This window comes from Carya illinoinensis, chromosome 1, assembly GCF_018687715.1.
Source record: "Carya illinoinensis cultivar Pawnee chromosome 1, C.illinoinensisPawnee_v1, whole genome shotgun sequence".
Taxonomy (NCBI): Eukaryota; Viridiplantae; Streptophyta; class Magnoliopsida; order Fagales; family Juglandaceae; genus Carya; species Carya illinoinensis.
In genome coordinates this window covers 33,774,385-33,790,277 of record NC_056752.1, presented here as the reverse complement: position 1 = coordinate 33,790,277, position 15,893 = coordinate 33,774,385, and the positions used below count along the sequence as shown (strand labels likewise).

General features: G+C 39.8%; 2 protein-coding genes across 2 annotated transcripts; both read right to left on the bottom strand.

The window, feature by feature from the left end:
- Positions 1–239: 239 nt before the first annotated feature.
- Positions 240–1,623, bottom strand: LOC122315721 (two-component response regulator ARR1-like). Its single transcript, XM_043131832.1, has 3 exons — positions 1,376–1,623; positions 704–856; positions 240–603 (listed from the first exon to the last, which is right to left on the bottom strand). The coding sequence occupies exons 1-3, from the start codon at positions 1,548–1,550 to the stop codon at positions 413–415; spliced, it is 519 nt and encodes a 172-aa protein (XP_042987766.1). The 5' UTR covers positions 1,551–1,623; the 3' UTR covers positions 240–412.
- A 4,522-nt stretch (positions 1,624–6,145) lies between these two features.
- On the bottom strand, positions 6,146–6,685 carry LOC122291433 (uncharacterized mitochondrial protein AtMg00810-like). The gene has a single exon (XM_043099180.1). The coding sequence runs from the start codon at positions 6,683–6,685 to the stop codon at positions 6,146–6,148; it is 540 nt and encodes a 179-aa protein (XP_042955114.1).
- Positions 6,686–15,893: the final 9,208 nt, after the last annotated feature.

The window sequence follows — 15,893 nt, the reverse complement described above, 5'->3', positions numbered from 1 at the left end:
AATTTACCAATTCCGATTCCGACTTCCGTTACGGAGTCGGAACCCTCCGATTCCGAATCCGACTTCCGAACCCTCCGATTCTGTCGGAGTCGGAATCAGAGCGAAAGTCGACCGGAATCGAGCACTTCAGAATTTTGCACACCCCTAATATCAACACATATATATACAGGTATTGTTACTTTATATACAATTGTCATCATACCTCTACCAGATGATGTTATGGCTTGTTTGGAAATAAATTTCATCCCAAAATTTTTATTTCATTCCCAAACATAATATAAATATAAAATTTTCAAATTAACCATTACAACATTTTCAAATTAATTATAAACTTTCTTTATACTCTTCGCAAAATACTCGTCTCATAACTTCATCAATCATCCGTCTTTTTTGTTTTTTTCTTTTTTTTGTTTTAGTACTTTGCACGACACGATCGTATTATCGCCGACTGCTCCAATTCCCTCCACTCATTCCTTCTCTTCCGAACCACATGCTGCCATATGTTCTTCAATGCTTCCATCCGCACTGGTTTGATTAGGTAATCACAAGCACCATGAGTCACGCCCTTCATGACAACATTTTTCTCACCGTCTGCTGACATCACTGTTCAATTACGTAAATAAGATATCAGGCCCTAACTTGAGATAGACTGTGGATTCATGGTTGCTAAACCCATTCACACTTATTATGAGAGGGTACGTACAGATTACAGGCAGGTCCATCTCCAGCTCAATGTACTCCAGGAGTTTGAATCCATCCATGTCAGGCATGTGAACATCGCTTATAACAATATCAAACCCGTTTTTGTTCTCTCGAAGCAGCGACAATGCGATCTCCGCTCCATTGCATTTGGTAACTGAAATTTCAAAACCAAATTTAATCAATCATTACACACTTTGAACAATTGAAAACCCTGTAGGGCCAAAGAAAAAAAATTATGGTTCTGAATGCACAAATTGAAAGCTAACCTGGTCTCAGTGATAAGACAAACACTCAAAAGTACGAGAAGTTTGTACAATATAAGCTATTGTTCAGCCAAATCAGAATCTCTAACCAAGTCAACTATAGCAATCAATTTACAGTTGAAAATTTTAAAGATGTAGAACTATAGCCAGAAACAAAGAACCCATTTCATTGCTTTTTACTCCAGAAGTTCCCTCTTCCATACACACGCCCCGCACACGCACAAAGAACTTTTATAACAGAACGATTGAAAGAAGAAAAGAAACTACACTCACGCAAACATATATCTGGATTAAAATTAGCCAAAAAATCTTCTTCATCCAAACAAACGGAGATTGCCAGCGAAACAAAAGCAAACAGCGAGTCAGAGAACAAGAATTATGATTAAAAGAGAGAAATTAAAGAAGAATACCTTCATAAAGACAAGCCCTGAGCATCTTCTCCAAGATCACAAGGCATGTGGGGTCATCATCTACGAGCAACACACGTAGCCCCGCCGGGAACTGGTCTGGAACGACGTCACCGGCTTTCCAAGCTGCGCTTGAACTGGCCATTGACATCGATCCCTTCCCGTTACTCGGAATCATATCTCCAAAACCAACAAAAGAAGAATCCCAAACCCCAGAACACAAAAAAGAAAAGAGACAGAAAAGGAAAAGAAAAGTGCTAGGACGCACGGCATGTTTAAAGCACACCTTATAAAATGTCTAATTTACCCTCTTATCTCACGTATTTTGATTTCAGACCATTCTCGCATCTCCTTCGTTTTTATAGTTACAAGCATAATTGTGCACTAATCTATATATTAATATGATGTGATTAGTTAAAAAGTAAATTTTATTAAAAATAATGTTAATTTAAATTTTAAGTATGAATAAATCAGTATTGGTACACAGATTAGTACTCAACTGCGCTTGTATGTAGCAAAACTCTTTTTCTTTAAAAAATTCTAATTACAAATATATAGTGTATTAATAGATGCACTAATTTAATATAATTAATTAAAAATATATTTTATTAAAAATAATATTAATTTAAATTTTAAATATAAATAAATCAATATTAATACATAAATTAATACTTAATTTTATTTATACGTAACAAAATTTTTTATTTTTACACTTATAAAAACACTGCAAATCCTGGCCAACTGCTGCTTTGCATTTCTTTTTCAATATTAAAAACTTTTTTAACTTTTATATAAAACTATTTTATGTCATCTTCCTATCTGAACAATTTCAAAATGCAAAGAAAATAATATCAGATTATTAGAATATATTTTAGAATTTAATATCCGATATTTCACAATCTAATATCGGATTATAAAAAAATATATTTACAAATCACTGCAGGATAAGTTTTTATTTTTATTTGTTTTCGTAAAGCTGGGCGGAAGGATGAAAGAGCTGTACAGGGAGGGAGAAATGTCAGAAATCTTGAAGAAGCTTCGGTTATAATTTTTGTTGTGTTATTTTATTTTTTATTCTTTACTGAACCGACTCGGCACTATCCGTGCTTTTCGTGCGCTACAAGGGCTTCTTTCTAGCAGCACTCGACAAAAAAAGAAAAAAATATAGTTGTAAGTGCAATTATATATTAATTTATATATTAATATGATGTGATTGGTCAAAAAGTAGATTTTATTGAAAACAATGTTAATTTAAATTTTAAATATGAATAAATCAGTATTGATACACAGATTAGTACACAATTACAAAACTCCAGAAAAAGATTCACGCAGAAAGCAAGAACCCGAATCGCATTTCGAAATTCCCACGAACCCGTTAGAGTTATCAAAGAACCCGTGCAAAAGATGAAGAGAATTTGAGCTTTGAGCTTCTCACTAAATAATATATATCTTCTCCCCAGCGAGAGAATTAAAAGGGAAAATTAAGGATGGGTTCAGGTATTGAGAAAGTATTAACATATATTGTGAATAATAATAATAAAAAATAGATAAATAATAATAATAAAATATTAAATAATAAAAAAAATAAAAAATAAAAAATAGTCATAAAATATGTTAAAAAATATTGAAATATTCTCACGTAAATGCGATTCTCTGCTTCATCCTTCAATTAAAGCTGAATTTCTCTCTGTTTTTTTTTTTTTGGGTTTATTTTTATTTATAAATATTCTTATTTTATTCAATTGAGTGCTTTATTAAGAATATAATATTAAAAAGGCTATGGGTCAGTCTGGAAGGTTGGATCCAGCTCATATAATATCAAGTAACAGCAGTCCGACCTAAAATTCAAAAGAAGCTACTGTCCCACTGTTTCCCTTTTTGAACTTTTTACCCTTTTTGTACGGTATAAATTGAATAATATTAAATATAACTATAAATGATATAAATATTATGTATTTAAAAAAAATTTAAAATTTAAAATTAAAAAAATTAATTTAAATTTTTTCTTATAAATTTTATATTTATTCACTTTTTATCTTTACTTTTGTTTTCTTTTAAATTCCATGGAATAATTTATATGTCGGCAGAAAGTAGATGCATGTGTAGATGCCGCACGTTGCCAATTCTTAAGAAAGAGGCTGGGGTCCTTGGTGGCGCCAAATAGATATAATCATATTTATTCATATGTATTACAAGGCCAAGTCTAACGTGACAATTAGTAATGAAAATCGCGTAGATTAAGCTCTATCCATTATATTCATGGAAGAATCTGGTAGTGCAGATCGAGGGGGATCTTTCAGCAAGGATAGCTTCTTTGATAGATGTTGAGACAAGTTGTTGGGATGGCTCAAGAGTGAGAGCTCTCTTCAGTACAAAAATAGCTTCAGATCTTATAAAAATTCTCCTAAATCCAGGTTAACATGAAGATATATGGATGTGGTGGTACGAAAAAAGTGGGGTTTATAGTGTACGAAGTGGTTATAGGTTTTTCAGCTCTCAACTTAACCATGATGTTGTTGAGAGTTCAAATGCAAGAGTAGAAAATGTGGAAATCTATCTAGCAAACGAGGGTTCCAAATAAAGTTAAGAGTGTTTGCATAGAGAATTTGTAAGGAAAATCTCACTTTAAAACATAATCTGTTTAAGTGGAAAATTTTGGAAAGTGTGCGTGTTCCTTCTGCAATAATCCTATTGAGAATGTATCTCATGCTATGTTACAGTGTCCCGATACTAAAGCTGCATGGTTGAATCTGTTGCCTGTTTTAATAAATCTGCTTGAACTTAGTACAGTTATTGATGTAGTTGTGTTTTTGCTACACAAAGGGGATCAAGGTTTGTTAAGCAGATTCTTCTTAATTGCATGGTCCTTCTGGTATAGGCGCAACAAATGGACTATTGAGCACTCCCTGCTGCGGTAGGACCTTTCGAACTCAGCACTCCTTGTTGGACCCTTTGCAGACTGCAAACTATGCTATTAGCTTGCACAAGCCTAGTCTCCCAGCAAATATAGAACCAAGCAATTCTCTGCAAAAAGTAGGCTGTTGGCATGCTCCTTCACCAGGTTTTTGCAAACTCAATGTTAATGCTGCTTTATTATTTAATCTTAGAAAAGCTGGGGTGGGTGTTGTGCTTAGGGATGAGAAAGGAGAGGTACTCATGGCTATGAGTAAAACTGAGCATGAACTTAATGAACCAGAGTCAGTTGAATTACTAGTCATGTTATGGGGCTTACAATTTACTTTGTATCTGGGGGTTTCTAAAGCCATGCTTGATCATTCTGACTAATTAGTACATTTGGCTTGATCATTCTCATTTGTAACCATGATATTTGATGTTTTGAATGAAGTTTCTTTTTATAAAAAAAAAAAAAGAGAAAAAGAAAAAAAAAGAAAATTTAATTTAGGAGATAAATTTTAAAATTTGAATGATGCAAATTAAATCTTACCATTTAAATGATGTGAATAATGTGCTTTACAGACTGGCTTAAAAATAGAATAATTCATATACACAGACGTCTAAATGGATCTATAAGAAGTATATATTATTAGTTATTTGATATTTATCTTCTCTAATTTTTTAGATTTAAAGTTAAGAGTCATGACTCAATTTTTTATTTTAAAGTTTTGTTATTATATATGTATTATTTTCTACTATAAATATATGTATATATATTAATGCTGCTACTCATATGCTTTTTTTTATTTTTTGTGACACAATAAATCATGCGTAGAATATTAACAAGTTTAGACTTTTGGTTTCATATAATCACGTTTCCACCATAAGCAATAAGTTCATAATTATAAACAAAGAGGCATTCGGAAAATACTCTAAAATATTATATATATTGTAATAAATAATAAAAGGAAACTATGAGTCTCACAGAAAAGAAATAGAAAAAATAGAGTTAATATATACTCCTATTTCTAAACTTGATCAAGTGAGAAAAAAATACCTTTGGAGATTGCTTTCAATGTTTATATCACATAAAAACTTAAAATTGATTAAGTAATCCATCTGTATGATTCTATGAAATACTGTTTGTGATCAAAATGAGGTCTTTATATTTTCTTCCTCAAGTAATTAATTACTTTCTCGCATAATAATACATTACTAATTACAAAATTAATTTGCAAAAATAAAAAATGGTAACCTTACAATTTGTATACAACTGTACATTAAATTGCCAGTAGTTTTGTAAAATTAATTTCTTTTTTTAATGAAATAACATAATTGAATTGTTTGATCATAAATGGATTATAAAATTATAATTGTAGGTTTATGATTACCCTACAAAATTAAGAACCAACGATAAGGCCACTTAGGCCATTATCTAAAGTCTCACCTTATGCAGAGCACCCAAAATTAAAAGTGAGATGCGTAACACCTATCAGAGTTCCATATTTGCTGAATTTCACAGTGCTTTTTTATTGCATTTTACGTGTTTATATACATAGTCTTACAAGGGAATATGGAATCAAAAAGGAATAAAAGACAGTTACAAGAATTGTAGAGAATAACAGAAAGGCTTTTCTACGGTTCCTCTAGAACATGCTTAGTGCTATCATCTATGCTAATACGCCCCCTTGAGTCCAAGGGAGTATCAACGACATTGAGACTCGTTCGAAATTGAACAAATTTATCAGCAACTATTGGTTTTGTAAGAGCATCTGCAAGCTGGTCTTTGGAGTTGATGAAGGAAACAACAAGTGTTTTGGCTGCAACACGATCCCTTACAAAGTGAATGTCAAGATCCAAGTGTTTGGTTCGGGAGTGCTAGACGGGATTGGCAGCCAAGTAAGTGGCTCCAATATTGTCACACCATAAAATTGGAGCTTGAGAAAGTGGAAGGTCTAGCTCACGGATCACATTTTGAAGCCAAATAAGCTCAGCTGCAGAGGTGGCAACCGACTTGTACTCCGCCTCTGTGCTTGATCTAGCGATTGTTTTTTGTTTCTTAGAGCTCCATGAAATCAAGTAAGTACCAAGGAAAGTGCAGAAACCCCCAGTTGAACGACGATCATCGGGGCATCCCGCCCAATCGGCATCAGAGTATGCTTGTAAAATAAAGGGAGATTGAGATGAAAAATGAACGCCATAGTTGATTGTGCCTTTAAGATATCGTAATATTCTTTTCACAGCACTCCAATGTGGGAGCTTAGGAGAGTACATAAATTGGCACACTTTGTTTACAGAGAATGATATATCGGGCCTTGTGAGGGAAAGGTACTGAAGTGCACCTACAATGCTTCTGAAAAGTGTTACATCCTCAAAATTAGGTGAGTCAAACTTAGAGAGTTTGAGGGAGGCTGCCATGGGTGAGGGCATGGGTTTCGCATGCAACATGTTGCTGTAAGTGAGGAGGTCTTTGATGTACTTTCTCTATGAGAGCAAAAGACCATCCTGTGTATAGTCTATTTCCAAACCAAGAAAATAAGACAAGGGTCCTAAGTCTTTGACTGGAAAAGCTTTACTCAAATCACTGATGAGTGTGTCAATGGCAGAGGTAAGGGAGGATGTTATGACAATGTCATCAACGTAAACAAGTAGATAGATTCGTATATCACCATTTGACAAAATAAACAGAGATGGATCAGCTTTGGAGGCTACGAAACCATACCCTAGAAGCCACGAGCTTAGCTGGGCAAACCACGCCCATGGTGCCTGTTTGAGGCCATAGATGGCTTTCTGTAGTTTGCACACATATTTGGGATGGACGGGATCAATGAAGCCTTGTGGTTGCTGCATGAACACTGTGTCAGAGAGAGAGCCATGAAGGAAGGCATTTTGAATGTCTATTTGTCGCAAGGGCCGCCCACGAGACACTGCTATGGAGATGATCAATCGGATGGTGGGTGCTTTTACGACTGGACTGAAGGTGTCGTTGTAGTCGATTCCAGCCTGTTGATGGTAGCCTTTAGCTACCAGTCGTGCCTTCTGACGGTCAATGGTGCCATTTGCAAGAAATTTGGTTCGGTAGATCCACCTGCAACCCAGAATGTTAGAAGCACCATCAGGTGGAACTAAAGTCCATGTGTGGTTCTGTATGAGGGCTTTATACTCTTCATTCATGGTATCACGCCATTCGGGTATTTTTGAGGCAACAGAAAAGCTGGAAGGGGTTTCGGGAATGGTGGTTGTGATCGTGAGACATTGCCGAGTGGGGTAGGGCACCGTGCCATCTGTATGAACAAAGGGATGGGAGGAATTGGTTTGAGCTCAAGTTATGATAGGAGATCTGGGTGGAACGAGAATAGGGAGAGAAGAGGAATTGTTTGAAGAAGATGAATTAGAATGAGAAGATACAGGGGATTGGGGGGAGGAAGACGACGTAGTTGGAGAAGGGGAAGTAGTGGAATGTGGGCTTGGGCCTGGGCCTGGGCCTGGGCCGAGAATGGATGGAGGGAAGATAGGTAAGTGAGCCTCAGAGTTGGGTTGGATGAAAAGGGAGGAGGTCACGAGTTTGGGCTGCGATTTGGATAGAGGAAAAGATTTTTCATTGAATAGCACATCTCTAGACACATAAAGTCTGTTTGTAGTTAGATCCAAGCATTTTTTACCTTTATGAGAAGAGCTATAACTGATAAAAAGATAAGATGTGGATCAAAACTGAAGTTTATGGTTGTTATATGGACGTAAATTGGGCCAACACTCACAGCTGAAAACTTTTAGAAAATTATAGTCTGGAGTTTTGTGAAAGACAAGTTCGTGAGATGATTTATTTTTCAATGTTGGAGATGGAAGAAGATTAATTAAATATACTGATGTCTCAAATGCTTTAGGCCAAAAGGAAAAAGGGAGCGAAGCATGGGCAAGAAGTGCAAGCCCAGTCTCAACGATATGTCGATGCTTTTGTTCAACAAGCCCATTTTGCTGATGGGTGTGCGGACACGAGAAGCGATGGGTGATGCCCAATTTTTGACAAAAGGGGGTGAGTGGTTTAAATTCACCACCACCATCAGTTTGTAAGACAATTAATTTTTTATTGAATAAGCGCTCAAGATAAGGCAAAAATTTAAGAAAGATGTTGTAGACATCGGACTTTAATTTGAGAGGGAAAAACCAAGTATATCTAGTGAATTGATCAACAAAGGACAAATAGTATTTAAAACCATGAGAAGAAACATAAGGGGCTAGGCCCCATAGATCCGCACAAAGTAACTCTAAGGGCTGAATAGCTTGGGCTCGATTATTATGAAAGGGCAGCTGATGACTTTTGGCCAGGGGACATTCAGAGCACTGGAAGTTGTTGTCGATGGGGAGAACTGGCAGATGGTTGTTGTGCAGAACATGAGACACTACGGTGAGGGAAGGATGGCCCAAACGACGGTGCCACTGAGCCATGGAGGTTCTTTCGCCAACATGGGTGGAAGGAGATGGAGGTGATGCTGACGTAGATGGAAACTGAAAGAGACCATTACGGGTAGGACCTCTGAGGAGTTCCACTCCCGTCAACGTGTCCTTCACAACAGAATAGGATGCATGAAATTCAAAATAGCAACCATTGTTAGTACCAAATTTACAAATAGAAATGAGATTCTTGGTGATTAAAGGTACATGGAGTAAATTACGAAGAGTAAAGGAGGAAGAAGAAGAAGGGGAAGAAAGAGAAGAGTCACCAATGTTCTGTATAGGTAGAGCCGAACCATCACCCACTCGGATTTGATCACTGCCATGGTAGGGTTATGAGGAAAGGTTGAGATTATTCAGGTCATTTGTGATGTGATGAGTTGCCCCTGAATCTGGATACCAGTTGACATCAGTAGATGGGTTTGAGGTTGTGAGATTTGCAGAATGGGAGGGTGGGGCTTCATACTGGTAAGAGTGATCAAAGCGGTGATAGCATTGTAAAGCAACATGCCCAAATTTTTGGTAGACTTGACAGTGAGGCCTGGAGGGTGAGTTTGGTGATTGGGTTTGAGGTGCAGATAGAGAATGAGAGTTGCAACCTCCACGTGAGAAAAGGTTTGGGCGACCTTTGCCACTGCGGCCATGTCGTCCTCCTCGTGTGAAGCTTTTGCCCCGTTGATCACGACTTCCAGAGGTAGTGAAGTGGACTGAGGGCTCAACATGATTGGAAAGACTCCGTGAAGTATGAGCAATACAATTTTCATGTACAAGCAGCAGTTGATATAGTTCATGTGAAGAGATGGGCTCATAAGCTGAGCCGAGGCTAGTAAGCAAATATGTAATAAAATCTTGATCGGGTAAAGGATTACCAGATGCTGCTAGAATGTCAGCTAGAGCACGAACCTTGCCAAAGTATTCTGTAATCGTTTTGTCTCCATGAGATAAATTGGCATGCTGAAATTTCACCTGAAATTGTTTTGCATGTGAGTGGGATGCAAACATGGAGGTTAAAGAAAGCCATAAGTCAGGAGCTGTGAGAGCCGAGAGGACATGGCCTACAACAGATTCAGAAAGGGAAGAAAATAAAATGCTAAGAACTAGTTGATCAGTTCTTTTCCAGGAGGAGAACCTGGGATTAAGGGCAAGGTCGGTGGTTTCGGTGGACAAAAACTAAGGTGGGCAAGGAAGGGACCCATCGACATACTTGTAGAGGTCTTGACCTCTCAGATAGGCACTGATTTGTACCTTCCATGGAAGGTAATTATCTGTGGTTAACTTTGTGGAAACAATATTGGAAAAGGACGAAGCAAGGGAAGGGGTGGGAGGGGGAATCGGAATAAGGGCCATGAATACAGAATGACTAGTGGTTGAAAGGCTCTTGATACCATATCAGAGTTCCATATTTGGTGAATTTCACAGTGCTTTTCTATTGCATTTCACGTGTTTATATACACAGTCTTACAAGGGAATATGGAATAAAAAAGGAATAAAAGACAGTTACAAGAATTGTAGAGAATAACAGAAAGGCTTTTCTACGGTTCTTCTAGAACATGCTTAGTGCTATCATCTATGCTAATAACATGCGTCCTTGTAGTGGCACTTTAGAAAATAATTTTTAAATTAAGACGTGAGTTATTGAATTTGTTTATACTTTTTCTTTTCTCCCAAGAATTTAAAAGATTCTACAGTTGAAAATTGAAACATCTTTTGTAAATTAAAAGAGAGTTTGCAGTGGTATTCATTAAATTAAATTATAAAGTTCATTTTATAAAACATGATTTCATAAATTACATAAAATATGCCTAAGCTTCTGTCACCTCTTTTTTAGGTTGTGTCTATCTTGACGTTTTGTCCTCATTTCATTCCTAGGTGGCTCACATAAAAATAAAATCAGTCGAATACTTAGTAATCATTATTTCATATTGTAAAAATATACTAACATAGATGGGGTTTTCTTTAAAACATTTTATTTAAAAATGTTTTAAAAATGTTTTCATTCATCATAAAAATATTTCACACCATGTACATTCATTCATAAAGAATGAAAACGTTTTGTACATCGAATTACTCTTATTACTTTTCTTCTAGTTGGTACACACTATCACGTCCTGTTTGTTGGGGTTAGTGGTCTTTCAGACCAATTCCCAACCCATATGTTGACGTACACACTACCGTGCATGGTGGAGAGAGAGAGAGAGAGAGAGAGAGAGAGAGAGAGAGAGAGAGAGAGAGAGAGAGAGGAATGATGAGTGAGGGGCGGAGAGAGGGAAGATGGATGACGAGGTGGGGCAGTGGAGTTGGCATGAGCGTTAGAAGGGAAGAAGAGAGAGTGCACGGGCAAGGGGGAGGCAAGAAAGGATGGGGGAGGGAGAAGGAAAAGAAGGAGAGGAAGAAAGAAGGGCAATTAGGGTTTTTGTGCAAAACTAATCCTAGCCCTACAACTTGGGTTACATCTTCGGGTTCCTAGCTTTAATCCAAGGGTAGAGATTTAGTATAGAGAAAATGAAAATAAACTAAACAAAAGAAGTAGAAAAATGAAAATAACATGGAATGAGACTATATTTAAAACTTAACTTTGCTTTATTGATCCAAAAATAATATTTTTCATCCTAAAATAAAATGATGAGTTTTGGCAAATATTTCCTAAGAGAAATAAATTCGTCTAAATAAATAGAGTTTTTAACATAAAAAAATAATGAATATTAATTATCAAATAATATTCCAGAAGAATAAAGTCATTCAAATAAAATTTTTTTTCCTAAAACTATTATTAATGACATATTTGGTATACTTTTGGGCTGGGTCCTCAGCAGTCCGGGTCTTTTGTTTCAGGAACCTGCAACAACGAAACAAGGATCGGGAAAGGTAGCCCGGGGAACCTTCAATGCTTAAGTTAGCTTGGATTTACTAAGCAGTGGGGAATTAATGAGACGATGAGCATTGATGTATGTTTCACCAAGGAATTCCATCTCCCTTACTTGGTGGTCGAAAGAGCCTTTTATACTCGGTTCGGAGAGTTAGATGACTATGCCCTGCGACCTGGAAGAAGGGAAAATCTTCCCGAACTCCTTCCACCATGCTGTCTTTAATGCAGCATGGCCCTTTGGGATCAATCATTTAATACGGCGTGGTTATCTAGTAAACTTATTTAATGCGGTGTGGTCTCTTGGTGTTGTTGGGTTGTCCAGTCTCTTCCCTTTGGTGTGCTTCTTCTTCATTCCTTTGACTTGGTTTTTTGCGCTCTTTCTGCAACGTCCCATCTCAATGCGGACGATTATATCTGACCTACTCGGGTTATGGATTGATTCTGAACCGCTTGGAGATTACCGTGGGTTTGGGCTAGGCTACCTTATGCTTCTTGAGGTATGGGAAGCATGCTCGATGTTGGGCCTGGGCTGGTCTCCGTGGGCTTTGAGGCCACCAACGAAAATCCCCCCAATAGTTACCTCGCCAATTCTCAACGGGTTATCCAATGAGAATTTCCTTTTTGCTCCCGCTTAGTGCTGCCAATTACTCCTCTCGGTGTTGAATGAGAACATTAAGGGTCTGATGATTCCCTGTGCCCAACTCTGACTCTTATGCTGCTTTTCTCGGGGACACAATCTTGACATTTCGTGGGCTGCCGTTTCACCTTCTTCACAATGATGACTGTCAGAAGTTCCCTCTTTTCGTGATTGTGCTGCTTTACGGGACCTATAAATCCTTCATACTTTATGCTCGTGGTATGTCAAGAATCGGTAGCTTCTTCAGCACTCTTGTTGCCTTTTCTCCCTTTACCTCTCTTTGTCTTCAACCCCTCTCACTTCTCCCACTATAGTTCGACTCTTGCCACCCAAATAGCCTCCTAGAAATCTGCCAACCCTGCGAGTTCCAGTGGCCTCCCCGAGGTTGGTTCGTCCAACCCGGGCTACGTAGGTCACTCATGGCATTCCGAGGCTACTTCTAATTTTCTCCTGTCACTGGTGCTGACTTATCATATCTCGGATTCGGTGGTTTTCAAGGTTCCAGGGCCACGCGAAGGGGTCGTGAGTGCTGACAGCTCGGTGGTGCAAGTTGCCCTCTTCCCCAACATGTTTTCCTATGGACTGAGATTGCTTCTCCTAGGGCCAGTTTGTGAAATCTTGTACCGCTTGGGCCTGGCTCCCGCTTAACTAGCCTTGATGCTTTTCTTCCCCCGTAGCTCATGTTGCTCCTTTCGCATAGGGTATTGTCATCTGTCCACCACTGGATTCTTCAAGGAAATGAATCGTGGAGCCTCATCTCGAGGATAAGGGCAAGAGAGTCTGTTCGAAGCCTAGTGGGAATGATTCATTGTACCCCAAGGCCTTGGCTCCGAGGGTTGTCAACACTGGATGCCCTGGCTCCGGGTGGCCCTTTGTCCCTTCTTCTTCTACGATGTCGGGTTGGAGCTGTGGGGATGGTGAGTCCTTGAATTATGTTACATCCACTGTCCCCTTTTCTTCCATGGCCCAAGGAGTCTCGGAACTACTGCTGGGGCGTGGGATGTTTCTCGGAGGGCGAATGTGGTCATCATGCACTTCTGGGATGCTCTTTTAGATAAGGTGCATTGCCAAACTCGAGTGGTGGAGCAGCCCCCAGAACTAAATGCGGAGATGTCTCCTTCCTTGGCATCCATAGTTCGATCCTTGGTTGAGGCTTTTGTGTCTGAGGATGCCTCGAGCCATCTTAAGGTGGACTTGGGACTTGTCGGTGAGTGCACGTCTGCTCGTAGGTCTCCCGGTCCTAACGTTGTTGTGGGTGGTGTCTCATCCGTTGCCTCCCTTGTTGGGCTAATGTTAGACCCAAACATCGGTGTATTTGGGAGTGGTCAATTGGCGGCCGAGCATGGAGTTCCTACCCTACCAAGTCTTGAAGAGGCCATGGCAGGCAAACCTTCCACCTCCACCCCGTTGGGCCCCAAGATGGTTATGACAGCAGCGGGGAGTCCTAAGGAGGGAGATCAGAGTAACCTTGGGGGCAAGGACGGGGTACCCTTCGTCATGTGTCCTGCCCCACTGGTAGGTGAGAGTGCTCTTGCTTTTTCTATATGGGGGCCCTGTGAGGAAGTTCGGGATGAGCCCATGAGAGAGGAATTGCACCATTCGGATGCAGTGGATGAAGCCAATCTGGTTTCCCCTAGGCCAGAGGGTGAGGTTTGGCAGGAGGAGGCTCTGGAGAGGGATGCCAATCTGCTGCTGAGATTCCTCACTTAGGTCTTTTCTCTTACTTCACATTCTATTCTTTGTGAAGGGAGTTAGGAGGTTTGCCAAGCATATAGTGAGTGGCCAGAAGGCTATAGAGAGAGAGAGAGAGAGAGAGAGAGAGAGAGAGAGAGAGAGAGAGAGAGAGAGAGAGAGAGAGAGAGAGAGAGAGAGAGAGAGAGAGAGAGAGGAGTTGGCCATGGCTAGGGAGTGGGCCGTGAAAGCACAGGAGTCGCTGAGCAAGCTTTAGAAGTCATAGGATTTGCTTCGCTTGGAGAGCGAAGAGTTAAAGGGCCTCTGGGATTTCGACGCCCACTGACTCAGGATGCTAGAGGAGGAGTGCTCAACCTTGTCGGCCATTGTGGAGGACCGGGGAGCCCTGTTGTCCATAGCCAGGATTCGTGAGCAGGAGGCCCTGGCTGACTTGAGGGCAGCCCACAAGAGGATTGCTGCCCAAGACATGGTCATCTAGGATCTGCGGAGTGACTAGTCGCAGGTGCAAGAGGTTGCCACATGGTTGATCCAACAACTAGGGAACACTCTTTACGTTTGTGATGAAGCCTGGTTCCACAGGTAATTGGAGGGCCTCGAGAGGATGCGTGATCATGTCATCCTCAATCCCCAAAAGGATTCTGGGGCATTAGAGGTGCACTTACGAGTGGTCAAATTTAAAGACCTCGAGCCTGACGTGGCTGCCCTTAACCATGCTGGTGAGATAGGGAAGGAGCTAATCCTAGATGCCTTCTTCCTGGAGAATGATAATTTTCCCGGACCTCCCTCCTGAAGATGATGCTAGTGTCGATTTAGGGGGAGGGAGCTTGGAGAAGGTTGGGGTTTACCCTACCAAGCTTGGACAGGGGTCAGGCTTTGCCGAGACGGGTCTTTCTAACTTTGGGGAAGATCTCAAAGTTTCCCGGTCTTGACCTCGCTTGGAGCTGTTGTCTTTTTCTTTTCCTTTTGTAGCTTTTTACTCTAGTTTGTGCCTATAGGGATTATGGTGTCCCTTTGCTCTTGTGTGCTTTATCGATTTAATGAAATATTTTCTATATGTCCTAATTGCCTCCCAATATTTGTGCTTTTTTTTTTTTTCGTATTGTTTATTCGTTTGTCCACTTGTCTGCCGTAGAACTATTTCTTTTGAGGAGACGCCTCACGTTTTTGCCCCTTTGGTTCCTTTACCGTACGTTGTCTTTTAGTTTTCCCATGAGAACAATTCGGTGATCGATGTGCCATTTGTAAATTTGCGATGATCTCAAGCAGTTAACCATTTAATGTGCGCTCGTTGGTCTCCACGTATTTATGGCATGGAAAATATTGCCCCACGTTTGTTATGGGATTTGTGTAGGGCTTTTCGCTAGATTCGCGTTGGATTAGATGGAGCTCTGTGATGCGCATGCTTCTTGAACTTCAGGATGCGGATTGTCGTTCCTTGCCTCTATATAGTCCCCTTTGCCTTCGTCATTTACCATAATTTCTCCCTTCCTGTTCTCCAAGCGCTTCAAGCTTTGTTTTCCCTTGTGCTATTGCTGGTAGTTTCTGGTTTTGATGGATCTTCTGGTCTTAGGCCAGACTTCTGGTATTGCAACTTGCGCTGGGCTTTTGCAGAGACATTCGCTTGGCTATTTCTCGGGGCTTTTAGAGAATATCTTTTCAAAAGTTGTGTCATTTTTTATTACCAGGAGATGTCTTAAAAATGCATGCCATAAACCTTGCGGTTGGGCCTTTCGATGGGATTTTTATTTTTTATTTTTTATTTTTTATCTTAGAACTCCTCGTGCAGTTCATATTCCATCTTTACATCTCAGCTCGCCCCCTATCTGGGGTGGAGCTAGGCTTCTTCCCTAGTCCTAATTGTCGAATGAGATTTCTGATGTTTTGACCCTACTCAGGCTCAGACACTTCTTCACCGGCCAAGGGAAGAGAAAGAGGGGGCGCTTGCCCCGATTGGGGGGGGGGGGATTTTATGGAGATTG